A 27,783-nucleotide genomic window follows, 5' to 3' on the forward strand; every position below is an offset into this window, starting at 1 on the left:
TATACAAAATAACAAATACAGCGAACGTTAAATCAAATTCATTTCAAATCGGTTTAATTAAAATGTCTCTCTGGTCTTCCTTTGATGCGATTGGCCACGCGAGCAGTTCTGCCTGGCAACAAGAGAACTAATGCACTGATTGGTGGATTACAAAATTGCTGATTTTCGCATCGTCGGTCTGTTGACTGTTGCTGAAACCACCTGTGCTAATTTCAAGACGGGAGTTTTTCTTTGTGTACCATTCTCGGTAAGTACAATTATTAAGATATAAAGTTATTTTGTGTGACTTTTTAAAACTTAAATATGTTTATTTGAATCCTTGCACGGTTCTATAATAAAAGAGAACGCAGCCATAACGTTAATTACAATATTTCCTGGTCAAACTTTTCCAACATAACGTTAGCCACTAATTAACGTTATTTTATTGATGGTTTTGTGATGATATGATAACTGCGATATCAAACGATTCTTTATTTTATTAGTAATAGTACTAATTAGTAAAATATAAACTTAATCATTGTGTAATCGTGTATTTCTCGCCAAAAGAACATGGCAGCTAACGTTAGTAATGTTTTTTTTTTTCTGGTCAAACTTTGACAACCTCGACAGTAATTAACGATATTTTCTTCATGATTTTGTGATGGTATATTTATTGAAATGTCAACAGCTTATTTCTTATTTTTACCTGTGAGATACATACATATTTGATCATCTTTTTTTCTGTGCAAGAAAGAACATGGCAGCTAGCTACTGCTTAGACCATGTGGGTTATTTTTCCCGGGCAAACTTTGTCAGTTTCACCACAATATTTTCATGATAGATTTCTGATTGATTGAGAAATCTACTTATTATTTCCTAATTATTTAAAGCATGTCTATAAGTGCATGCTGATGTGATTATGTGACCTGCCCTTGTCTCCCCCAGATCTGCTTGGAGTTCAACAGAATTACTGGCAAAAACCTAAAGCAGGAATTCTACGAGAACCTTGATAGATATAGTCCACGGTTCATGGACCTTTTTAAAGCCAAAAGGGGGACTCCTGGTCGGTACTTGGCTAACTTTTTAAATCAAATAAAGGTTAGTAATTTTGTCTTATTTAAGATAACTGAAAGGATAACTTTTATTCACCCTCAAGTTGTTCCAAACCTGTATACATACATTTCTGTTAACGCTGAACACGAAGGAAGATATTTTGAAGAATGTTTGTAATTGAACAATTTTGGGTACAATTGATGTTCTTAGTATTTCTTTTTAGCATGTAGAAGTCAACGGTGGCCCAAAACTGCTTGGTTACAAACATTCTTCAAAATGTATTCTTCCTTTGTATTCAGGTGAGCAAATAAATTTATACAGGTTTGGAATAACTTGAGGGTGACTAAATGATGACAGAAATTTCATTTTGGGGGAACTATCCCTTTAAAAGCATTTAATTTTGTCAGCATTTAATCGTATAGCCTATTCTCATAAAAGTGCTTCAAATATATTGATTAGTTGTTCTGGCAGTAATGGAATTTCGTGTTTTCCTCTAAAGTCAGCCCAGCCAACGGAGGTCCGAACCCTTGTGATTCGAGGACTACCTATCATGCTTGGAGATGATGACTCCTCTTTCTTCAAGTCATGTTGAAAAGTAAGTTCATCTGTTCTTAACCTGTTTACATTATAAGAACCACCTGTGCTCTCATTAGTCTAAGCATTTGTCAAGCATTTGAAAATCATGTTGATTTTAAAGCAATAGTTTACCCAAAAATGGAAATTTGCAGAAAATATTCTCACCTTCAAACTATTCAAGGTGAAGATGAGTTTGTTTCTTCGTCTGAAAAGATTTAGAGAACTTTAGCATTACATCACTTGCTCACAAATTGATCCTCTTTAGCGAACAGGTGCTCAAACTCGTTCAAACAGCTGATAAAAACATCACAATAATCCACACGTTCCCTCTTTGGACTCTTACTTACAACACCCGTTCACTACAGAGGATCAATTTGTGAGCAAGTGATGTGATGCTACAGTTCTCCAACTCTTTTCAGATGAAATAATAAAAAAACTCCTCCTATATATTGAATGGCCTGAGAGTGAGTGCATTTTCATGTTTGGGTGAACTATTCCTTAAAAATACAAATGTGGTCAAGTCTTCAAATTAATTAATTGTCATTTATACTGCATACTTATAAATAAAAAAGTATTGTCTTTGCTGGAATTTTCATAAAGTCAAATGCATACTTGTCCATATAAATTGGGATTAGGGTTAGTGCTTTGTGTTTTTAATAAATCTAGTGCACGTTCTGATAAACATGTATTGATAAACATTTGATTCCTGATCGCAATACTCTATTTTTGCCTGTTTTTTCACTAGGTGTCTGATCATCGCAACTCCATCCTTGATGTGCCAGTGGGCATCTTATTTGAGGACACTGAACTCCAGCCCCCCAATTCCTTGCATTTAACTTCTACGATTGGAATAATACTTGAAGGTCAAGTGGTGATGGAATAAATGCAGGACCTCCCACAGGCTATGTGTCTCCTCTTCGGTCTGATCTACGCTCTAGAACTGAATTACCCAAAATCACTTGCCAACATGTTTGATTTCATCCATCCAACGTTTGATTTCATCCAAATGTTTAAATTTAAAAAGAATGTATACATTACGTTTACATGTTCAGTACATTAACACAATGTGAGACAGTGTAATGTTTAAGTGATCAGAGTTGTACAATTGATGTAGTGCACTACTTAATGTTGGACATTGTTGCCACCTTTAGAGTTATGTACATGGTGTGACTCATTTCCATTTCACATTTTGGTCAATAAAGACTCAAAGGATCAATATGTTGTTCATTGTTTTATTAAAGTGCAGTGTGCACAAAGCTTACTGTCAAAAATAATAACTTTTAAATTTAGAATTAAATTCTAATTTCAGTTAAATTTTCATGTTGAGTTTACTTAAATATACAAGTACACTTGAAATTAACACTAAGTTAAATGAACTTTATTGTTTAAGTACATTCAATAATCGTCAAGTTTGGTGAACTAAACAATTTAAGTCAAGTCTACATAAGCACCAAGTTAAGTAAACTTAAATAAGCACGTTTTGGGAAACCCCATTACTCAATTAAATTGAGGGAACGAGTTTACTCAAATCAATTGAGTACAATCAACTTATTAGGGTTTTCAGTGCAGTCAATCGCGTCATATCCGCGTTACCCTCGGTTTCCGCTCGTACTGCGTGGAGTCCTGGACAAATGCGGAAGTTGTTTTCAGTTCCCGTCTGATGCCCTGTCCCAAATGGAACCCTAAGCACTCGCGGTCTTCCTCTGAGTCCGCACTTTCGCAACGTAACGCCGCTTTGAATGTCGGGAAGAAGTCTGCTGTGGAGTCCGCATCAGCGCGGGCTCGGCAAAAGTGCGCATCAAGGGCGCAAATCGACCGCAGAGGGGGCGCTCGCGAGCACCCTTCTGAGATCTAAAAATGACAAATGGGACACACTACGGTCTCACGGACTTAACAGACACGCGCACGCGGCAGCCATTGTAAGTCCACAAGACCGAAAGTGCATATGAAGTGTGCCATTTGGGACAGGGCCTGACTGATTTATCCACGGTGGACTTGAAAACAACAGTTCCCATCATTCCACGCTCCTTCACGTCGTCATCAAGCAAAGCCGTTGTTGTTGTTTTGAATGTAGCGCCCTCTAGCGGCATAAAATCTTAGGTATTGTACCTTTAAGCTTTGTATTAGTAGAAAACCTGTAGTATTTTTGAATTACCATGCTTTCCACCCTCATATCCCCCTGAGACGAGAGATTTATGTATTTTTTGTCTGGAAAAAAATCCTCCGATGACGCAAAAATCGTCATTTTGCGTCATCGGAGGATTTTTTGGCCAGAGGCTAAAGACTACAGCCAGTAGTAGGGGCTGTCCCGCATGTTCTCAACCCGCCCATAGAGGGTGGGATCTCACTCACACAGAATGTACACACAGTGTCGGCCATCTTTTTTGGAAGCTAAGCTAACAGGCTCTTGTTCTGTGGAGAAAGCTGAGTAGTAGGGGTTACCATCCTCTTTTTCCCGGACATGTCCGGCCGTCGATGTCCGGGATTCAGCTTTTGCTTTCTGCAGTCACCATTCATTGTTTACATGCACACCTTTTGTTTCAATCTAACTGAATTCATTCCGATTGGTGAATCTGAATGTAGTGTTTACATGAACGCTAAACAAGTGATCGGTTGATGTGCGTTTTAACATTGCTAAGAAAACTCCCGCTCCTCCGTGAGAGATACGAGGCCCATGCGTCTCACAGGTGTCACTCATCGGTAATCACGCCACCGGCCTCGCGCCGTCCTCCCGCGGCCCTCACTCATCCTGCTCGCCACAGTAAACATGATGAATGGCGACTGTAGAACGCAAAAGCCGAATCCCGGACATGTTGGGCGATCTCGAAATCCTGGGCAGACTCATCACAGAGACTCACTAGTAGCCTAGACTTGTTGTTTAACTACTGCGCTCTGTTACCGGTAGGCGTGGCCTCCTAGGCCAGGGAAGCAAGTGTAGACTTTAAAATATAATTTAAAGTCATATGCACTGAAACGGCGTGGTGAAAACAGAGCTGTTTTTGACCAGGTAAAATCCAGATTTTAATGTTTTTTGTTGTTTGTCTATGTTGTGTTTTCATTAGTCGACAGCATTGCTGAGTATTTTCTCCTTAAACTGCGGTGAACCAAAGACTCAAAAACATGGTTTGAAATCACTGATGTTTCTGACATCACAAACTACCTAACCAATCAGATCAACGTGTGTGATCGTCAACGAGTGAATCTCTGAGCTGAGTGAGTGAGTGAGTGAGTGAGTGAGTGAGTGAGTGAGTGGAGGCTTTTAAATGTCATTTTGGTGATGAAAGATGAGTTTTAAGAGATACAATTATGGACTACATGGGAACTTTAAAACAGTCCATTTGTAGTTATTATAGTAAATATCTATATACACACGGAGAAATGACGCTGTAACATTCTCGAGGGACAAACAATAAATCAAGAACTTTTCATTATTTTGAAAACCCAGAGTTTGTTCAACTAGTCTCATGCAACAGGCCACCAGGGTTAGTGCTACTGGTTAAACCATAAACATTAGCAATATAGTGACTTTTCCAGTAACAGCAACAAAATTAGAGTTTCACCTGACCCGTTTCTCTTCATCATGTCCTAATTCTCTTCAGTGTCCACTTCAATCATAATATCAACATTATACTTCATTATATAACATTGTTTTCCTGGCAGCCTCGGCCTGAGTCTGATTCAAGGACGTCTTCTTCCTCAGAGGAATGTGTTTCGAGATGTGTGGCGAGCTTTCACAAGTCATCATTCTCCTGTAAGAAAATACAAATTCACAAAAGGTAAAAGTAATGAGGAGGATTGATGTTTCAGTTACACGAACACACAAACACAACAACAAAAAACTCGGTAAAACCATAAATATCCCTTTTTCAGGATACTATATATTAAAGATAATTTTGTAAAAAAAAAGAAAGAAAAAAAAAGCTTTGTAAAGATGCCAGGAGCATGAGGACATCATATGTGAACAAAGCAATAAACTACAGTGTCTGTGATGTAAGATCAGTATGTATGTTGTATAGATAGATAGATAGATAGATAGATAGATAGATAGATAGATAGATAGATAGATAGATAGATAGATAGATAGATAGATAGATAGATAGATAGATAGATAGATAGCCATTCAAAAGTTTTGGATTAATGTCTCTTATGCTCACCAAGGCTGCATTTATTTGATTAAAAATACAACAAACAAACTGTAATATTGTGAAATATTATTACAATATAAAATAACTGTTTTCTGTAGGAAAATATTTTAAAATGTAATTTATTCCTATGATCAAAGATGTATAATAAATCAATACTTTTATCCAGCAAGGATGCATTAAACTGATAAAATCAGTCTTCGTAAGACTGTCATTTCCAAAATAATGTCTCTCTCTCTCTCTCTGGTAAAACGCAGGATGGTTTGTGTGAAGCTGAATTGGCAGAATTTACTGATCTCAAACTCAGTTAGACTCGGTGTCTACTGTACTGACACTTTTATTCGCTCTAGATGAAGATGGCTAGAGCAAGGAGAGCAAAGTAAAGCATATTTCTTCAGAATAATTAATAGAATAATAGTAATAATAATAGAATAATAATTCTAGAAATGTAACTATTAACTCTTCAAATTTAAACGGTACGGTTATTTCTAATCAATCGACACATTTTGTGCAAACTTCTACTCATATCTTTACAACTCTATCAGTTTGAAATGGAGTCGGACCCGGAATAAGATGACGGCCGGAAAGAAGTTCGACAATTGACCTATGGCTAAGCCACGCCCCCTCCACTCACTCGGACAAACAGTCAACATTCGGTGACAGGCGCTACAGCAGCTGTCACAGTAGGAGACATTTCACAGGAGGCAATTGATGATTTTTGGAGACAGAAAGATTATATATCATTTTGAAGTCACCAAAAGGGCCTTAACTATTTATTAGAGGGTTATATTAATAAATTTACTGTTGAGAAGCTCGATGAAAAGCTTCAGCTCCAGGCAACTATTTATTAGAGGGTTATATGATAGTTATAGGGTTATATGTGGGTTATAGGGTTATATGATAGACCGCATCTCGTTGCCATCACCATCTCAGACAACAAGATAGAGGATCAGCATTGTTCATGCACTCAGGGCCGGCTCTAGCCCTTTGGTTGCCCTAGGCGAGATTGATTTTTGCGCTGACTTTTTTTTTACCAATGCATTACACCAGCACTAACCCAGCGCCGCCGATTAAGCAAAACAAAACAAAACAAAACAAATGGGCTATTTCTATTTTAGCCCCCGGCCACTTTTTTGCTTTATCCATGTTTTTGAGGGCGCCTACTCCTCATAAATCTTATGAGGGCGCCTACTCCGCTACACATACCGGTATACCCACTTTTTGCGCCACTGGCAGGCTTATGTGCCGGCCCCGGAGAGCCCCGGCCCAATTTAACCACTGGCTGTGAGCTTGATGATTTAGTCCTCTGCTTTGGGCCCGTTTTTCTTCCTCCTACTTCCTTCGTTTTCGGAAAGCCGATCCGGATGGCTTGGGTGTTCTTTTCATAATAAAAGATTATATAATATATGATCATTTATAGCCTACAACCGCCAAGGGGCGTTTAAAGCGCATTTGAAGCGCTAAAACCATCTGTCAGATGTTTTCGCGCCACTCCCGGTTGCTGAGCAACGCGCGTGAGTTTGACAGCTGCCTGTCAGAGTGACTCAGTCATTTTTTAGGATTGTATAATCTAGTAAAAGAAATGGACAAAAACATGCAGTGTGTGGACAGTGCACAGTAAAAGTGTACAGCGTGTGCGCAGCTTTCATAATACGATACATACTTTTAATTAATTTTTTTTTTTTAATTCTGCAATTTTGCGCCCCGTCCAGCAGATGGCGCCCGCCTGTGTCGCCTGTCGGCAAAGCCGGCCCTGCATGCACTGCAGTATTTACATTAATCTTTCAGCACAACATTGCTAACATTTGTTATCTCGGTTATTTACAGATACGTTAATGAAGCTAAGTGACATGATGTACAACGCAGCTAGAAGCTAACGTCAACATTTTCTAATGTTAGGCTAACGTTAGCCTAACGTTACGTTAGAGATGTTAAAGATAACGTTACGTTAGAGATGTTAAAGATAACGTTCAAATACGTTGTTGACTTAGAACAGATGTACACATCCTTGTATAATTCTTGTTTAATTTATCCACGTTTAGTTGGTGTTGTGGTCTACCGCATCTGTATCCAGAGCAGACACTTATCTCGGTTGAGATGTGGCTTGGGAAAGGGTAAGAAATACACACCGTCGCCCAGCCTCTCGGGATACCGAGTGTCAGAGTTGCATGTACCACATGCACACCGTTTGACCATTTTAAACTTAAAATGACAAGAAAAAACATATAAAAACGAATGAAAACTGACTAACTGCAATGCATTTCAATGGATGTGGAAGCAGAGAATGTCCGAGTGTATTGGGTTAGCTATGCGCACTGTGATTGGCTCATCGCGTTTGGGGGCGTGGCTTAGCCATAGGTCAAATAAGGCTCGAACAGGTTTCTGAATGGTTGGTTAACGTAATGTCACTTTGATCTATCTTTGTATGTAACGTACTGGCAGGGTAGAGTAGTGAAATACGAACGCTATGTGTACACAGTTTGTAATAACACAATAACCATAACGCGTTGTTCATGTAATTATGAATTATATTGAGAACGAGGTACATAGAAAACATGCCGTAATGTACCCTGAGTGTAAACCTTAGACGCATTCATTGTGAAGCGTGCAAGCGATTTGCAAAGATTAATATAAAGGTTAATAAAACTTTACACTCACTTCTTCTGGAGGTGCAGCAGGGACACGAATAGTTGGTACCGATTCTTTTTTCAGGAGCAGCTTCTTAGCAAAACCAGCTTTATACTGACCCTCGTTTATAAAGCTGTCTGGTGAGAAATGATTTGCGCAAACACGAAAGTATTGACGTTGCTCGTGGGGAATATTCCCTTCGAAAACAAACTCAGCCACTGTGTCTTCAGCGGTTCGGATTTAGGAACATTAAAATGACTATGTTCGTTATTACACCAAAGAACAGAACACCACAATCGCTTAGACGCCATTCTGCTCCAGTGTATCAACAATGACGAACTATGATGATAAATCATTGCTCAGGGCGGGTCTGTGTTGAAACGCTGCTGTCAATCAACAATCATGGGAGGGGCGTCTGACCGTGTGACGTCACAAAATCGAACGGCTCAATTTGAGATGGGAAAACATATAATGTACAGGCACTGCCAACACACATTTCAGTACAATCAACTTGTAAAAGTGCATGTACCATTATATGACCCCTTTAAGGTACTATCTCTTCTTCCAGCAATGTCAAAGCTTTAAAGTCGGTTACGTTGTGCACAAAGTATAATATTTATGCTTTTTTTATAATGAAAACAATAAAAGGGGGACTCAATGCATTTCTCTCTTTCTCTCTCTTGAATTTTATTTATTTTAAATTATATGATACCCCTGGCTCAATGTTTTTTTGTGTCTGTTTATTTTATTGGCTTTTTGTCTACTGTTTATAATTCTATTATTGTTGTTTAACTATGTTTTGAGTTGTAACTGTATGTATTTGCTGTTATACATGTAAACAATAAAATAAAATAAAAATCACAGAAATAAATTACATTTTAAAATATATTCAAAGTATATATATTAAAGTTATTTTAAATTGTCATAATATTTAACATTAGTGTTTTTTGTTTTGTTTGTTGATGTTGATGTATTTTTAAATGCAGTCTTGGTGAGCATAAGAGACTTTTTTTCAAAAACTTACCAATCCCAAACTTTTGAACAGCAGTGTAATGTATTTGTGTATCGCTATGTTTGTTATATGTATTCACACCACTGTTATTTAAAAGGTTTTTGTGCACAGTAAATCTCATATCTGCAATACTTACACTCTGTGGTACTTCTGCATGGCTCTTGTTGTGGCGACAGTAAACCACAGCAATAGCAGCAGCACACACCAGCAGAACAACAGCAACAACTATTCCTGCTACAGCTCCTGGAGACAGACCTGAATCTGGAACATTTACAGAAAAACAGACATTGTTACTAGAAAGTGATTTATAACACATCCAATATTTACCAATATCTTTCACTAATAATTACACCTTTCTACTTCTGTCATCAGGAGTATGACATTGTTTTAACTGATAAATGCGACTTTTGTTCAAACAGTTGAAAAGCATCAGCACTTTGAGCTAAACTAGAAGCAGCAGCACTCACAGGAAAACTGGCTGATATTATGCATTTTGCATGTTAATAACATTAGCCAGTGTCACTGACTCAAAACTTACTTTTTTAAACAGTCCAAAACCCAACACTTATTGGGTAGATTTAAAATATTGAAATGATTTTCAGATTCCTCAAAGAAAAATACACTGAATGACAATTATACTCACCAATGACAGAAACACTGAATCTCTTCACTCTGCTGATGCTGAAGCTGCTGTTGTTGATGATCTGTAGTTTATATTCTCCAGAGTCTGTGTTTCTGGTGTGTGTGATGGTCAGAGATCCAGTCTGAATATCCAGCTTCAGTCTGTCTCTGAATCTCTCTTTACACTGAACATCTGTACAGATCTTACTCTGATCTCCAGTGATTTCAGCGATGACAATGTCATTTAAATACCAAGTGATCAAATCATTTGTGTGTTTTATAAAATCAGAATCTAAAGTGACAGATTCTCCCTCCTTCACTTTATATAGTTCAGCAGCAGAAACATCTGAAACACAAAACAACAGATGTTGGAGGATCTTGTATTAACATGTGTTTTAAACATATAACTTATAAAATATAAACTGCATTTAAACACTCATTAAATGACTCACCAGTGACGGAAACAATGTAGATCTTTTCACTGTTCCTGCTGCTGAAGACCTTTAGTTTATATTCTCCAGAGTCTGTGTTTGTGGTGTTTGTGATGGTCAGAGATCCAGTCTGATGATCCAGCTTCAGTCTGTCTCTGAATCTCTCAGTGCCTTCATTACACTGAACATCTGTACAGGCTTTACTCAGATCTCCACTGATTTGTGCAATGCGAATGTTGCTAAAATACCATTTAATATATTCTTGTTGGTTTGTTTGAACACCAGTGTTTAGAGTGACTGAATCTCCCTCCATCGCTGACACTGCATCTGATGCAACACCAGACACACCTGAGCAAAACATACAATAGTGCAGTGATTTTTTTCTACAGATCATAAATGTGATTAAAAAAAAAAAAAATCTGGATTCATCATTTTAAACATGCAAACAAACATGCAAAAATACATCTTAAGACACATCCCACAATCCACATCCTGATTCACATTTACACCCCGGCACAGAGTAATTGCGAATGCAATTAATCAAACATTTTCATAGACTCAATAAAATATTGTTAAAATTAGTTAATGCAATGTGAACTAACTAACTAATTTTTATTAACTGACGTTAACAAATACAGTAACAAATGGATTGCTCATGGTTAGTTCATGTTAGTTATAGGCTAATACATTAACACTCAGATAAAACAGTGCGGTATTTTCTACATTTTATAAATATATTTAGTCCGAAACAACCCACGTGAATAGTGTAAGGCAACATTTTTGTTTAAATTTTAAGAATTTGGCAGAAGCTTTTAACCAAAGCGACTCGCATTATATCCAAGCTACATGAAAAATGTTAATGTTTATTTTTTTTAAAACGACACATCGCGCAGCCGATCTGATCTCGTTTCAACTGCGTTAGCGTTGTTTTTATCGTTAAAAAGTGTTTCACCGACCATCGATTTAAGTCAGTTAGGTTCTCTTTTCAGCCTAACTATTTCCTGTCAACAATAGGCCTAAGCCTATCCAGCAATCACTAGTGCCAAAGATGCGGAAATAGACGTTAACAAAAAAAAAGGTCTTACTGTGGTCGAGTAAAAACAAAATCACTGAGAGTACGTTAAAGAAAAGCTTCATTTTCTGATCTTATTCATTAGTGTTGTTGTTCTGTTTTAATGGCCGAATTCGAAAGTGAAAGTAAGTGGACGTCATTCGCTAATATGCATAGGCTAGCTCTACAGTGTTGCCAACTATTTTCAAAGAAAAGTAGCTGACGCCTTCCCTATAAGTCGTTAGATGACGTCATACGTAAATTAGCAAAGTCATGATGTCATCGCGTCGTATTTGCGTTCTGCCTACCTACTGTTTTCTTTCTAAATTCATGCTCACATACTGTATTTTAATATAATATAGCCGAATGTCCAATAAAGCTGTTTTAATTTCCTACGGTTTTTGTCAGACAATAGAACGAGTATCTAGTGAATTATTCCTGACCCCAGTCTCGAGTTTATTACCCTTAAAGAATTTTGAAGACTGCTGTTAAGTTTTAAATCATTGTTTATTATTTTAATAATATAACAAGGCCAGAAAAAAGAAGAAGGGATTTTTAGACTACATGTCATGTAACAGTAATGTGAGAACAGAGAACAGTGGAAATAAAATTCATACATTACATTTAGGCCCAGTTTCACAGACTAAGATTAAGCCAGGATTAGGCCTTATAGTTAAACTAGGATATTCAAACAGCTTTTATAAAAATTACTGGTGTGCACCTTGAGACAATGGCACAGATATATTTTAAGATGTCAGTGCAAGTTATTTTCAGTTAAGACAGCTCAAACATGCAGTTTAGTCTGGGACTAGCTTAAGCCACGTCTGTGGAATCAGGGGATAAAGTAAAACATGTAATATCCAACCGAGGAGAACAATTATTATTAATATTGAATTTAAACATAATGGACAGATTTATATACAGACTATAATGATGTGTTCCCACAGTTATCAGTATCACATATCTAAAAGGTTTCAATATTTTAATTTTTTTTTAAATGCTATATGCATTTGTTATACTTTTTGCTAAATTAACTTAAACTTAAATTAACTTCTTGAAATTAAATTAAAAAAAGCCAAGGCTGTTGCGAGGGAGTTTTGCATACAACGCCTGAGAGGGTGAGGGCTAATTTGACCGTGTATCTTTCTCTCTTTTAACTGCTGTAATCAATCTTTCGCTAAAGAAAAATGCAAACTCAGAATTTATTTTTTTTGGCTCCCATTCACTGCTATAGAAGTTTACCTTAAAATGAAGACGTGAGAACCCTGGAAATGTGAAAAATGTCCAATATAGGCTTTCTCTGACACAGACATGGCAGAGAGAATGACAGACTGCTGTTACTTTTCAGATAAACTAAATTAGTTATACTGCCTGTCAAACAAAGTTATGCGTACACCTGTATTTATAGTGCGATTGAGCCTAATGACATTTTAACCTGTAGCTCAGAAAGGCAAAGCTCAGGTGAAGAAAAAAATATCATCATTTACAATCTTTTCTAATCCTATTAGCACCTGTAGAATTTGTAACTACACATTCTGGCTGCAATAAAGCTTTTGATTTCTTGTTTTTAACATCAGGGCTATGTTAATATCACTTCTAAATAAATAAATACAAATGTTACAGGTCCTGGTAAATGACAGAGTCAAGTGTTTGTTGTTGGTCTGTTGTGGTCCTGTTAGTCAAAGACAAAAGCGTGAACACCCTTGAAAGGGCTCCAATAAGAAGAATAACTGCTTTATCCCTTGAACTTGTTTCTATAGATAGAAAATATTTTACTTGGAATAAAGTAAATGTGTTTTTCAATACATACTGGTTTTAGCTAGTCAACCACTTTACCAGGTATGCTCAAACGTATGCAACCAAGAAGTGGTCTAGAAGAACACTTTCTATAATGTTTCGAAGTAACTTTACAGTGATAAGAGGAACATTCTGCATTTTGGGTGTTGTTCAGCTCAAACTGTCGTGGAAAAAGACAACCTTGGTCAGGTGTCCAGTTCTCTTCTGGCCAGCAAACAAACACTAAACAAATATGATTCAAACTACATCACAGGTCAGATTGTGGATTGGTAGCATTCAGAACATTTCATCCCGTTGCTTCTGCTTGAAGATCGGATTCATCTCGCCGGTATGGAGATGAAGCACTTGATGATGCATCAAGACTTGATACTCTGCAATGAAAGCTGGTACACCTTGTAAATAACTTACTGTCACTAGTATCTGAGATGCCAACTGCAGCAGGAAAGATGAACACCAGAAACACAGAGAGAGGTACTTCAGTGAACAGTGAAAACTGATTTAGAAGATGAAATGACAGCCAGGGAAAGCTGTGCAAGAGTTTGGACCAAGCATTTGTGTACGTTCATGTTTGTTATTATTAATTCTGTCATTGCCATTAAAATCATGTCTTTTTTTTCAACCTATTTTTTAGTACTTTTGTTGAAAATGTCTTTGGATTTTAACACAATGTTTCAACATTGTCTCGCTCTGTCTTTAACTGCTTATAGCTATCAGCCAGGACAATGTTTAAGTGGTGTATTATTGAACTTTTTCACTCAGATTAGACTTTTAAATGGATACAGTAATTTATTGGACTTTAAAGCTGTTTTGATGTTCATAAAAAGACAGGAAGAAACTCTTCACCTACAACACAAGATGATCGTTCAGGTCAAACCACATCTGATGAAAACCGCAGGTTGATGCAGCCAGAGATTGCAGTTTTGCAGAAGATGAGCTGGAAAAGCAACAATGTGAGATGGAAGATAGTATTAACTGTTTGATGAGTTTTGAAAAAGTTCTGCGTTAAATAATGGAATGAAAAATATGTTCGACTATTAAGTCTAAATAAAAATGTATATTTAACTATAAATCATTTGTAAAGAGCCTGTAAAGAGTCTACGTGGGTAAAACTGTTGTGGGAGGATTCACACCACAGCTCAAGTGCTTTCGACAGATCATTTCATCAGATCAGACTTTTCAGGAAATGTTTCATGGGTTTGCTTTGTTATGTTTGTGCTGCATCTGACTGGTAAGTCGTAAAAAAAAATGTTTTGGCTTAATTACAGTTACATTGTTCACATATGTTAACTATCATGGTGATTACAGCTTTTCATGATGTAATCATCTTTGTAGCTTCATACATTGTGCTCTGGATCGAAGACAAAACTCTCAGAAGCATTAATCTGTGTAAAATCTGTTTGTTCATCAGGTGTGTTTGCTGATTCAGTGTCAGTGATGGAGAATCTGTTACTTTATACACTGATGATATCGAAATAAGTGATGGAAATATGGAGCTGAAGTCTCAAATAGCTAAAATAAATAAAAAGACGCAAATCTTCTCCACATATGATGGTGTTCCTGATGGGAGATTCAGAGAAAGACTGAAGCTGGACGATCAAACTAAATCTCTGACCATCACACACACACCACAACTGAACATACTGGAGTTTATACATGAGAGATGTGGAGTGAAACTGACATCAAAAACATTCAGTGTTTCTATAAATGGCAAGTTTGAAAACTTTGTTAGATTTCTGTATATTTCTATCAGTGTGTGTGATCTCAGCATCAGTCTCTCTCTACCTCTGGAGGTGGAATATCAGGATAAAAACACCTACAGCTGTGTGCTGAACAATCCCATCAGCAACCAGACCACACATCTGGACATCAACACACTCTGCCACACATGTGCAGGTCCAGCAGCACTGATGATATATGTGTGTGTTTACTGACCTGATCTCTGTCTTCTGTTGTAGATCAGACTGATGCGTTCACTCACACTAATGACGGTCTCTCTTTTACTCTCATTCTCAGTCTCTCTGATAGTGTTGATCTCTGCTGCTGCTGCTAGTGGTTTTCTGTTGGGATTTTCTGCACCTGCAGAAAAATGTAAAAAAGCAGGTTAAGGAGATTATACAGAAAAATTATGCAAGCGTCAAAATATTTATTTTGAACCAAACCCCTTATGAACCAAACCCACTCCGATCAAGACAGGACTTATTGACCGTACCTCAGGTTTCTCTGCTAATGTGCTTCACCTGCTCACGCATCGTATCATTCTCATTAATCCTGGCATGCTGATCTGCACTCGTCCAAGGTTCAAACTAAGCTAAGGAGATCCATTCCCTCTGGATGCTGCAAAGAAGGCCTCCCTGACTCTAATACCTAAGCCCTCCAGACGCAGTCCTCAAACTTCTACTACTTGTTAATTGTACAGGCTGACTCCTCCCCCTGATGCTGATATCTGCTAGCCTAGAAATCTAGACTCCCCCTAGCATGCCAGGCTAGATATCTGCATAACTGATAATAAATAAAAACCTACACACCTGGTACACTGCTATACACACACCTGTAACCAGCCCTTATCATCTTGAATGTAGCCTTCGCTACAACCACCTTTTGTGTTTGCCGGAAGAAAGAGAGTAAAGTCTTTATCATCGCGGGTTATAAAGACCAATTTATACTTCTGCATCAAGTGTACACCATAGTAGATCATACATCGCATTTATACTTCTGCATTCTGTCTGCGTTGCTCTGCAATTACACCGTCGAAACCCTAGTTGGCGGTGGGGTTTCCATGTTCCACGTGTTGAGTTTCTTCGCAGCTGTTTTGAATTTTGGTTACTTTGAGTTTTGGCGACTGAAACTGAGCGGATCATGTTGTGTAGTTGGAGCTGATTTATGTTAACACAGATACTTTTAGTAAAATTACTAAAGCTAAAAGGAAGACATGAGAGAAGGTGTCAGAGAGTGAATTGTCTGTGCTTGTCCGGCCACCGAAAGACAAGGACGAGGAAATGCGGTTCAGATATTTTGGGATGTCGGCAGCTAGATTTGAAGATTTGGTATGTTGTGTGCTGCCATTTATGATGATAATGATAGATACTTTATCAATCCTTCCCAGGAAAGTAGATGTGTTACAATAGCAGCAACCACATTCAGTCCTTGCACACAGACAACATCAATCTGTCTACCCAACTACAATCATAAAAATAAAAACTTCCACTAAAGCATTCTATACCCTATAATATATTAACTAAACCATACTATACCGTACATATATTTATGATAATACTAAAAACAAATACACAAACAAAATGACTAAAAGCATTCAACCCCTATTTTAATAATACTAAGAACATAGGTAAAAAAAAATATACAAATAAATAAATACATATAAATCAGACTCAGTTATTAGTTATTGCACATTAAAGAGTCAAATAGCATCAGGCAGGAACGACTTACGATGCCGTTCAGTTTTACATTTCGCTGGAATCACTCTGCCACTGAACATTCTCAGCTGAAACACCTCTAGGGCATGTAGTGGGGGTCTATCATTGTTCATGATAATGTTTAATTTCTCAACATCTTCACCTCCGGTACTTGCTCAACCCAATCCTGTGAGATGCCATTGATGGAGCTTGCATTTTTAATCAGTTTATTTAGTCTGTTCCTGTCAGATGTGTGTGCGCCCTCCCCCCAGCACACCACACCAAAGAAGAAAGCATTAGCCACAGCAGTCTTATAGAAGGTGCACCGCAGAAGTTGGCAAATGTTGAAAGATTGCAGCCTTCTTAAAAAATACTGCCTGCTTTGACCTTTTTTATATACTGCCTCCATGTGGCTGGACCAGTCCAGTTTGTTATCCAGCTGCACTCCTAGGTAATTATAGTTGGAGACAAGATCCACATCTGTTCCCTGAATGGAGACTGGATCTGGTTTGGGCCTCGCCCTTCTAAAGTCAATGACCATTTCTTTTGTTTTTAAGATGTTAAGGTGGTTATAGTTATACCAGACCACAAAGTCACTGATCGTGCTCCTGTATTCCCCCTCACAACCTTCTCTAATGCAGCCCACGAAAGCTTACTCTGCGTATTTCCGAAGAAAACAGGTGTCAGAGTTACATTGGAAGTTGGATGTGTAAAGACTAAACAGGAAAGGTGATAGAACGGTTCCCTGTGGGACACCTGTGCCTCACAGATCAGTCTCCGAAACATTTTTAGAACCGCACACACTGTGGTCTGGCAGTAAAATAGTCAGTCAACCAGAACACAAGCTCTGGCTCCACCTGCATATTCCTCATATTCTGGACCAGTGTTATCAATATGTGCATTGACTCTCTAGGGCTGGTATGAGAACTGTAGAGGGTCAATGAATGTGCACACTTTGGGCCTGATGTAAGATAGGACATCAAGTGTCTTCATTATGTGAGGTGAGGGCGATGGGTCTGTAGTCTTTGAGCTCTGTCGGATGTTTCCTCTTGGGAACAGGGGCCAGGATGTTTTCCAAAAAGAGGGAATCCTCTGCAACCACAAGCTCAGATTAAATAGATGAGAAAAACCAACCACAGATCTTACAGTCTGTGTCATTGTGACGCGTAGTTCCATTTTTGGGGAAGTACGCGCCAGGGTACGGCGTATGGTCTTCAACTATGCATAGGCTACGCCTCTACCTACAGCGTAAACTCCACACAGAAGTAAAAATGTATCTTTATGGTAGACTTCCATGTTTGTCGTGGTCAGAAAGACATGATCAAAAAGTTGTGCTTTAAGACTCTTGTCATTCTTCTCCGACACAGTATTCAAAGCACTATTGTATCTCACACTGTACCGATGCTTGTATCGAAATGACAATACCACGTGATTGATGACGTTTGAAGCTTCGAACGTAATGCAGTATCCGAAGGTCGGAACAGCTGGTTTGAAAAAAAATTGGTGCTTCACCACCACACCTGATGCATAAAAAGGGAAACGATTATCGAGGAGGCATTTTTTGTAAATGATTTAACCCTATACTTCCTTATAACGTAAATTGTAATATATATATATTTTTATATATATTATTGATCAGTATGTGACTCCATTGACCAGGCTACACATGACATGAGTTGTGGTCTCATTGGCACACATTGATTTAGATGAGATTAGATAGAACTGTATTGATCCCAGATTGATTCCACTCCTGGGTCTCAGACTTCTGAAGCTTTGTTGGGTCACATGCTTTTTCTGCTCTGCTGTGATTTGTTAGACATGGTGGAGAAAACAAGTCTGACCACCAGATGCCGCTATCGCTCTTTTTTTAACTCTTTTTTTTTTTTTAGTTTTTGACTTTAATCAAGATACTGGTCCAATTGGGCATGTAAAATTTCCTTTCATTTGCCCCTTCAAAAAATCCACTTGTCCCGGACAAGTGTTAATGTCGAACCCTTACATAAATTATATTATGTTTATTTTATGTTATTGAACTGATGCATCAGCAGGTTCCTGCCAATTTTCTTTGCAGAAATCAAAGGAGGAGGCTGTGTATGCAAATGACAGAAAAAAATTATCAGATTTTGAATGCTTTGCTCTAGTTTAATTTAGTGGTTCACAAATAGTAGGCCTAGTCAAAATATAGAACATACAGAAACTCAAATGATCATCCAATCTCGATGATCTTAGGCCTATTCCATGTGTTATTGACGATGGTATGCAGTTAGTGAAAATTGGACCCTAAAGTGTGATTAATAAATATTCTATTGTTTTTCTCCCTCAGTGTCAAACAGTTTCTCATGTTTTCCCCCAGTAGATTAAAGTGATTAAAAAGCTGTTTATAGTAGAACCACAGGAAGAAACTCTTCACCTACAAACTAAACACTCACGCACTGAATGCCCAGTGTCACGACACATGTTTGTCCACCCAACGGATCAAAACCACATTTAGAAAAATAACCTGCAGGTTTCAGTTTGACTCAGAAGATAAACACAGTGAAGCCAGTGCTGTGAGATCATACACGCTTTTAACTTGTACTCTGGTTTTTCCATTTACTAAAATTTTGAATACACATAATTTTAAAATCACTAGAGTTATGCTCTATTTCATTATGAAATGTACCAGTAGGTCATCCACAATTCACACAATACTTTTATCCATTTGAAACAGTCAGGTAACTACACTCTCAGAAGAAAAGCTGTCACTGAGGCGTTACTGCTTCTAATATGAACCTTTTGATAAAAGTAAAAAAAAAATTATCCATCAGGAAAAGTAAAAATCTTAAGGGCCAAAAGAACTATAACCTTATATCATAATTATGCAAATGCTATGTGTGAACTAGGAGGGCCAAACGCTGCATAGGAGGATTCACACACAACACTTGAACAGTTCTGCTGAGATCACACACTCAACCACTGAAGAAAATGTTGCACATGTTAGTTTTGTTCTTTTTTTGCTGTTGGAGTCTGACTGGTAAGTTATAAAAGCATTTTATGGCTTGGTTTTTTTTTTTTTCGTTTCAGTGTAAATTAGAATTTAATTATTTTCATCTGCTTTTATGTACCTAAAGAATAATGAATATTGCATGAACATAATACAAGATCTTTTAACTTTGAATGCAGACTCTTTCGGGATTAGGATTACAGTGACATTTTCAGGTCTGGAAATGGTCATAACTATAATGGAAATCTCTACAGTGAATGTAAATGTTCAGAAAGTGTGAACTTTCCATTGAGCTTTCAAATATCAGGCCATTTTTTTTTTACTTTTTAAAAATATTTCTGTGGCTATTAATATACAAATATACAAATGTCATGGAAATTCACTAGTGAAAATGTGCAGCAAATGTACAGTGCAGACTATTCAGTGATCAAAATATATAATTTATTTTAAAATACATAATAAAATAACCAGCACAATTAAAACTGTACAATCTACAATAATTATCATGCATTTATTATTAATACATTTTGAAACTTTAAACACTGATTGTTCTCCACACTTTAAAACAAATTAAAGTGTAATGATTTGCTGCACCAATAAGGTTGATCTTTTGGTAGTTAATATTTTACATTTTGTTTTGAGTTTGTGCTTGTTTCGGATATTCTCAACTTTACATGTAAACTTCAGCTGATTTCAGGCTTTGTAAACCATCAGTGGCCGTAATCTGTGTAAATCTGTGTGTTCATCAGGTGTGTTTGGTGATTCAGTGTCAGTGATGGAGGGAGATTCTGTTACTCTAAACACTGATCTTACTGAAATACGTGAAGATGACCACATACAGTGGACATATGGACCTGGAAACTCTCTGATAGCTCAAATAAAAAACAACAAGCAAAATGTCTCAACATATAACGACACTGATGGGAGATTCATAGACAGACTGAAGCTGGACGATCAAACTGGATCTCTGATCATCACACACACCACAACTGAACATGCTGGAGATTATCAACTAGAGACAAGTGGAGCGAAACTGACATCAAAATCATTTAATGTTTTGGTCTATGGTGAGTAGAGATGTAATTTGTCCAAACGTTCACATATTCTATTTACATATTCAGATTTTACATCGTTTTATAGATGACAGACACATTCAGTGACCATCAACACATTTAACACAGAATTTATTACACAAGATTCACTAGAATTCACAACACCTAAACTAGACTGATTGTTCATATTTCTCTCTATTCTCTCGTTTTCCAGCTCGTCTGCCCACTCCTAACATTACCAGAGACTGTTCATCATCATCATCGTCATCATCAAATTGTTCATTGGTGTGTTCATCAGTGTTGAATGTGAGTGATGCGACTCTCTCCTGGTACGCAGGAATGAGTGTATTGTCCAGCATCAGTGTGTGTGATCTCAGCATCAGTCTCTCTCTACCTCTGGAGGTGGAATATCAGGATAAAAACACCTACAGCTGTGTGCTGAACAATCCCATCAGCAACCAGACCACACATCTGGACATCAACACACTCTGTCACACATGTGCAGGTACAGCAGCACTGATGATATATGTGTGTGTTTACTGACCTGATCTCTGTCTTCTGTTGTAGATCAGACTGATGCATTCACTCACATTAATGACTGTCTCTCTTTTCCTCTCCTTCAGTTCCTCCAGTCTCAGTGTCTCTGATAGTGTTGATCTCTGCTGGATCTCTGATGATTGTTGCTATAGTCGTGATCTTCTGCATCTGCAGGAAACACAGAAAAACTAATGAAGATGGCAAGTATTTTTAAACTTTTAAACGAGGAAAATGAGAAAGAATTCATTGAAAATATTTTCTAAATATTTTAGCCAACTGATATACCCATTTTATAATTTAATTAAAATTATTCTCATAATTTTCATTGTCATAATAAATGTATATTTCTAATTGTATAAAATGACACTGCATCGCTCTTTACTCATCTCGCACAAAAAGTTTCTCAAACTGAATCAACACTGGAAATACAAAAACAGAAGTAAATTTTTATGAATATAATCTGTAAGGATGCGGCTGGTGCTCTAAAATCTGAATATTATATGAATGATAACTTTGGTTGTGCTTGTTGAACCTAAATGCTGATTAAACACAAATAATACTTTAGTTTGTTAAACATCCCATTTGGGTTTGATTTATGTGTCTATTTAAATGTAATGATAAACACTCTTTTAGGAATTTTTATGTCTGGAATAAGGCAAATAATGGCAAATTTGTTAATGCCGTTTTTAAAAACTTTCAGTGTTTCTTTGGTGTTATCTTGTTAATCCCTAATAATAACATAAATATTGTGATGAATCAGATCTATTTAAGATTGAGTTTCGTTGTTTTAATGCATCTATAATTTCAAACAGTTGAGACTTGTGAAGTGGAGGTCACTTACGCTGAGACGACATTCAGCGAAAGAAAACCACAGAAATCGGTGAGACAATTTATTGTTCATTTGTTGAGTATTTGTATAATTTCAGATGTAGATCAGTGTGTGCTTTTGATTTTGTCTGTATAATATTGAAGCCTATTTCTACAAGATAATAAATAAAAAGCATGCTCTGGTAAATCATAATTATGACAAAAAGACTATATTATGACATACTAAATAAAAATTGTGAGATTAAAAAGTCAAAAATATCACATATACACAGTAAAAAGCTCAAATTAGGACATCAAATGTTGATTTTATTACATACAAAAAAAATGTGGGGGGGGCATTTTTAATCCCAAAATTTACTCTTTTGTCCTAACTATGATTTAACTATAATGTATGATTTTTTTCGTATGTGGTGGTAGTGGTGTTTCAAAGTATAATGATCTATCACATACAGTAAATCTCAAACACAACAGGACCATTGGATGTTTATAAAAGACTTGTTACTTTAAAAAACTAAATCACATTACATATTATTCTATCTTGTGTTGTGCATATTAACAGAAAGTTGAAGAGGAGGTTCATGTGGAATACGCACCAATAAAATTCAGAAGATGATCAAACGTTAATGTTGTTGAGTACAAGACCCAGATTGTGTGATCATTTCACTGCGAATCTCCTGAACAACGTCAGACTCAGTCAGTGGTTAGTTTTGGGATTGTAAGAATCATCATGTTACATCAGGAAATCACAGCAGACATACAGGATCATCCTAAAGGGTTTAAATTTTGATTATGATTAAAACCAAATTCATTAAGGAATTTGGTTTTAAAATACAGGGACTAATACAGGGACTTTCCCAAATACAGGGACTTTCAACTAATTATGTAAATCATGTGGCCCATTGCAGCATTTTTATGTTTGCAAAACATATGCAAACTAGTGATCCAAAGGTGACAAAGTGAGCTCTGCTGTGGCCTCATTCATTTATATAAATGTGGTTTGATCTGTTGGGTAGACAAACAGCTTAAGTGCATGAGAATGTTTCTGCTCATGGATGTTTGCAGTTGATGTCAGTTTGTTAGCATTTGTCTGAGCCTGAGGTGTCAATAAAGCGCCTGTGTGTCTGAGGTGTCAATAAAGCGTCTGTGTGTCTGAGGTGTCATCAGTGTGTCGTGCGAGTGTGCCTGAGGTGTCAGTCTGAGTTAACAGCAAGTAGTTGCAAGGATTTTTCAATTTATGCACACATGAAACTGTTGATGACTTCTCTACAGGGAAGCCACTTTACTACAAAATAGTAAACTCATTTGTGCTGTTTTACAAAAAAGGTTGAAAGGCAAACTGTAATTTTACTTTGAAAAATGTAAATATTATATACTTTGTGCATGATGATGATCATGTAGGTCGCTTTGGATAAAAGCGTCTGCCAAATGCATAGATGTAAATGTGATGTAGCCTAAGTTAAGCAGTGCTACTCTCAGAAAGGTACAACAGCTGTCATGTGCAGTAGCTTTTCAAATGGTACACCTTTGTACCTTATTTACCATTAAGGGTGCATATTTGTAACTAAATGGCAGAAAAGGTACAGCGCGAGTGAGAGCTTAAACCTTTTTTTTGAGAGTGCAGTTTCAAGATTTGCAATTCTTTCTAAGCTGAAGTATACTTGATCCCTGTTTTTTCTTATAAGGTTATATCCTGTTTTCTGTCAGTGTTTGGGTCATTTTAAGAATAAATGCACTGTATGACTTACACATTTTTATTTGTGTTTGATGGTTGTTAATAATTTGTTTTCATCAGCTTTGAGGAGAAACTAAATGCTGCTAACAAACTTGATTCTTTTGAAACAAAGCTTGTGAAATCAAGATCATAATCAGATAGAAAATCTCACCTTACGTTCCCTTGATAGTGGTGAAGTCCAGGCACAATTATATGAGGATATATGAGGCTCAAGTTATCCACTCCTGCTCCAGTTCCAGCACTGCAAAAGCCGCCTGAGGGTCAGGGACACAACACGAGTGATGGGGTGAAGGAGTGCTAACAAATGATAAAGAATTTAACTTTAGTAGAAAGAAGCATTAGCAAATATGTGGTTAGTGCGGTGTTCTGGTAGATGTTAGTAGGCCTAACTTACCTAATGCTACCTCTCGGCAAAACAGACTGAGGAATCATTCATGTCTGAAGCACAGGACTGAAAGTAACTATTTTGGTCAAGTTTACACGCTGATAAGTTTACTTGAACAAGTCGAGCGCCGTTTATGACGTCACGCGAACATATGCGGCCACACAAAAACATTTTTTTTAGAGTCTATGGCGGCCACACAAAACATTCTTTCAATTAAATGAAAAGCATCAAATGAGTCGAGGTTCATGCTGTTTCCTTTAATGTAAATAAAGTCCCGTTTAAAATGTATCTCCACCTAATGCTTCTATTGTAACCCCAAAAACATCCTACGAAAGCAGACACACACACACACACACACACACACACACACACACACACACACACACACACACACACACACACACACACACACACACACACACACACACACACACACACACACACACCATCGGAAGTGAAACTAATACAAAGTTTGACCACTAGTCATATTTCCACTTCTTCTTCTATGGTTTATTGGCTGTTGGCAAACGAGCTGGTGCATTTCCACCATCAACTGGTGTGGAGTGTGGACCAGAACGTCTACTAGAAAGTAGGCCTACATTGTTTACAAAAATACTTAAATTAGTTTCTCTAAGGGATTGAAACAAAAAATTATAACATCTAAAATCTTTTAAATCACATCGTATTTTCAGCCTTCCTTAAGTTTTGGATCAAATCTTCTTTTCTGACTGTTTCCTCCTATTTCTCCACAGAAATCACATTTCCTTTGTTATCTTTACATATTTTGAACAGTTGGATTTAGTCCATTGTGTCTAAACCTAAGCCTCGAAATTAAAATCTCTTCCCGTCCTATTCCTCCCTATTCCTTACTGTAAAAAAAAAAGTCAATGCCTACAGTCAATTTGAATTTTTAAGTCATTTAAACTAAAACTACATTAATTTGACTTAAAATAAAGAGTTGAGTCTTCTATAACTTGAAGTTAAACAAAATAAGTTGAAACTTATTTCGATGAGTTAAAGTAATGTGTAACATGATGTTGTCTTAACTTGTTGATCTTTAACTTATTGATCAATAATGGTGGCTATTAATAATGTTAGAAAAAAAGACAATCAAATGCATTGCTAAACCATAAAATATGTAACCTACATAAAAGCATAAAAATAATTCCTCCATGTTCTTACTCTAAAATCATCAGTGCATGTGGGAGAAATAAATGTCATTTCTTTGTTCAAGACAGTAGCTTAGTGACTGATTTCACATTACCATTGTTTTACTGTGGTAAAAATGACAATAATAACATACGTTTTTATCATTGTGATTTTTTTTTCAAGAACAGCATCCCACACAGTGTCCCCTTGTTATAATTTTCCTGATATTTCATAAATACATTAAAAAAAATTAAACTACAAACAGTATGTATTCTGTATTAGAGCGCCATCTAGTTTTCTAAATAGGAATTCAACAATCAAAGAATACAGTTATTATAGCCTACATTTCTTTCAAGTTATTGTTGCTTGTTTCAGAAAGAAAATGATGTTTATATATGGGCTGATGTAAAGTTAAAGAAAAAATACATGTCTAAAAGTATTCTGCTCATGGGAAGGCACAAGTTTTTTTTTTTTATTATAATTTTATCATAAAATAAAACCTCTTTATATGCACAGATCATTTAAAATATTTCAACAGTTTATTAAAACACTGAAAAACTGTAAAAGAAACAAAATCATCTATGCCCAGGGCTGGACTGGCCATCGGGCATACCGGGCATTTGCCCGGTGGGCCGACGTGCTTTGTGGGCCGATACTACATCTCATACTTAATTTTTTTTTTTTTTGTCTGAACGGCCCATAAAACTCGTACATCGGCGGCCCATTGCGTTTAGTTTTGTTTAATTGGCGGCTCTGGGATCTTTGTGCCGGTGTAATCTATGGGTGTAATGCATTGGACAAAAAAGTCAGCGTAGGTTTTTCTTTTTCTCACAGACCGGCGCGTGATGAAACGCGTAGATCAGCGGCCCATTGGTTATTTTCTTGATTGACACTGGGCTGGTCCAATCACATCTTTAAACTCCTCCCCCTTTGAGCTCTGAGTGAGCGAGCAGTGTCAGTGTGTATCTGTCAAAATAGTCAGAGCAATGGAGAAGAAACGCAAGGAATGTGCAGTGAAATAGCGTGAAAAAAGAAACTTCAAAGGCCCTTCAAGTGTCTGATGAGGATAGTGAGGAGGATAAAGGAGAGAAATAAGTGAGTGCAGAGAACTGTGATAAGCAGAACTAGGCTACTGTCACAACACTTAGGCTATGTAGGAACCCACTAGTTACGCATTATTTACACATCTGCATATTTGACGATTACGCATTTTATTAGAATTGTAATGAGACAATAATGAGTAATGAGTTTGTAAACCATGTTTTTCTTCAAAAATAAAAGCTCGATGCCGTTTCCGTCAAAATAAAAGATCATGTGCTTATTTCTGTATAGAAATTAGTACGAAACTAATTATGAAAGTTGCTTTTATTTTTCAGTGCATTTGTTTTACAACATATGGCTATTACTGCCATGGGATTAATATTATAACTATATACAGTAATTATTATGTAGGCCTAGTAGTGTAATGTAGACAGACACTATATCACAACTAAAAGAGTTTTGAGTTTTTCTTTGTTTAATTTGCACACTGAATATGGGTTGGAGCTCTTTATTTTCAACTCTCAAAGTGCACCAGATTGATGAATTTAACATTAAAAAGCACAAAATTTTCTTACGGGGGAGCATACGAACCCCCCTAGAGGGACAGAGGTGCACTCACCACAGATTTCCCAAAATACTCTGGGAAAAACCGGTATTACTATCCCAGCTTATAGCTTTCTTTAGGATTCATCACTGTGGAGTATAATTCAACTTAGTAGTTATTTAATCGGTTAACTCTTACTCACTCATATTCACTTATGGCATTAGTGGTTTTAATAGGAGTTGGTATACATATTCAAGGGCGTGCAAAGTTCGGTTGTGTTATATAGTGGGCCAGTCTGGGCCAAAATGCCCGGGCCGATTTTTTGTCCCAGTCCAGCCCTGTAGTATGCCCAGCTCTTATTGATTTATATTTGGCAAATTTTAACTCTGACGTGACAAAAATTGTAACACTTGTAACGTGTGTGTGTGTGTGTGTGTGTGTGTGTATATATATATATATACTTGTAAATCCAACAGAAAGCCAAATTAGCAAGGCCATGTTGTGTCATGTCTTTCTTGGCAAGCAATAATGACAAGTAATGACTTAATTTTTTAATTAAAATAAAACAAACAGTTTACTGAAGTTTTGTGCAGTATTACACAGGAATGCAGCGCACACACAATCAATCATTCACATCTCACTCTTTCTTTCTTTTCTTTTCCTGCCCTCTCCAACTAAGCATTATGGAAAATATACACTCACCGGCCACTTTATTAGGTACACCTGTCCAACTGCTCGTTAACACTTAATTTCTAAGCAGCCAATCACATGGCGGCAACTCAGTGCATTTAGGCATGTAGACATGGTCAAGACAATCTCCTGCAGTTCAAAG

The 27,783-nt window shown here is 37.0% G+C and overlaps 1 protein-coding gene and 1 long non-coding RNA gene across 2 annotated transcripts in view; one reads left to right on the forward strand and one right to left on the reverse strand.

Moving 5' to 3' along the window:
* The first annotated feature begins 216 nt into the window (after window positions 1–216).
* LOC130086940 (uncharacterized) lies at window positions 217–1,616 on the forward strand. The gene is made up of 3 exons (XR_008807274.1): window positions 217–247; window positions 937–1,077; window positions 1,532–1,616. It is a non-coding gene; the product is annotated as an uncharacterized LOC130086940 (long non-coding RNA).
* A 6,189-nt stretch (window positions 1,617–7,805) lies between these two features.
* LOC130087032 (uncharacterized) overlaps window positions 7,806–27,783 on the reverse strand; it is a 282,385-nt gene continuing 262,407 nt past the window's right edge. The window contains exons 4-5 of the mRNA XM_056253232.1: window positions 9,527–9,651; window positions 7,806–7,952 (exon numbers count right to left, since the gene is read on the reverse strand). Coding sequence (XP_056109207.1) covers window positions 7,806–7,952; window positions 9,527–9,651 — 272 coding nt within the window. The remainder of the gene's footprint in view (window positions 7,953–9,526; window positions 9,652–27,783) is intronic.

This window comes from Rhinichthys klamathensis, unplaced genomic scaffold (genome assembly GCF_029890125.1).
Source record: "Rhinichthys klamathensis goyatoka isolate OS25496 unplaced genomic scaffold, OSU_Roscu_1.1 h1tg000103l_1, whole genome shotgun sequence".
In the NCBI taxonomy this organism is placed as follows: domain Eukaryota; kingdom Metazoa; phylum Chordata; class Actinopteri; order Cypriniformes; family Leuciscidae; genus Rhinichthys; species Rhinichthys klamathensis.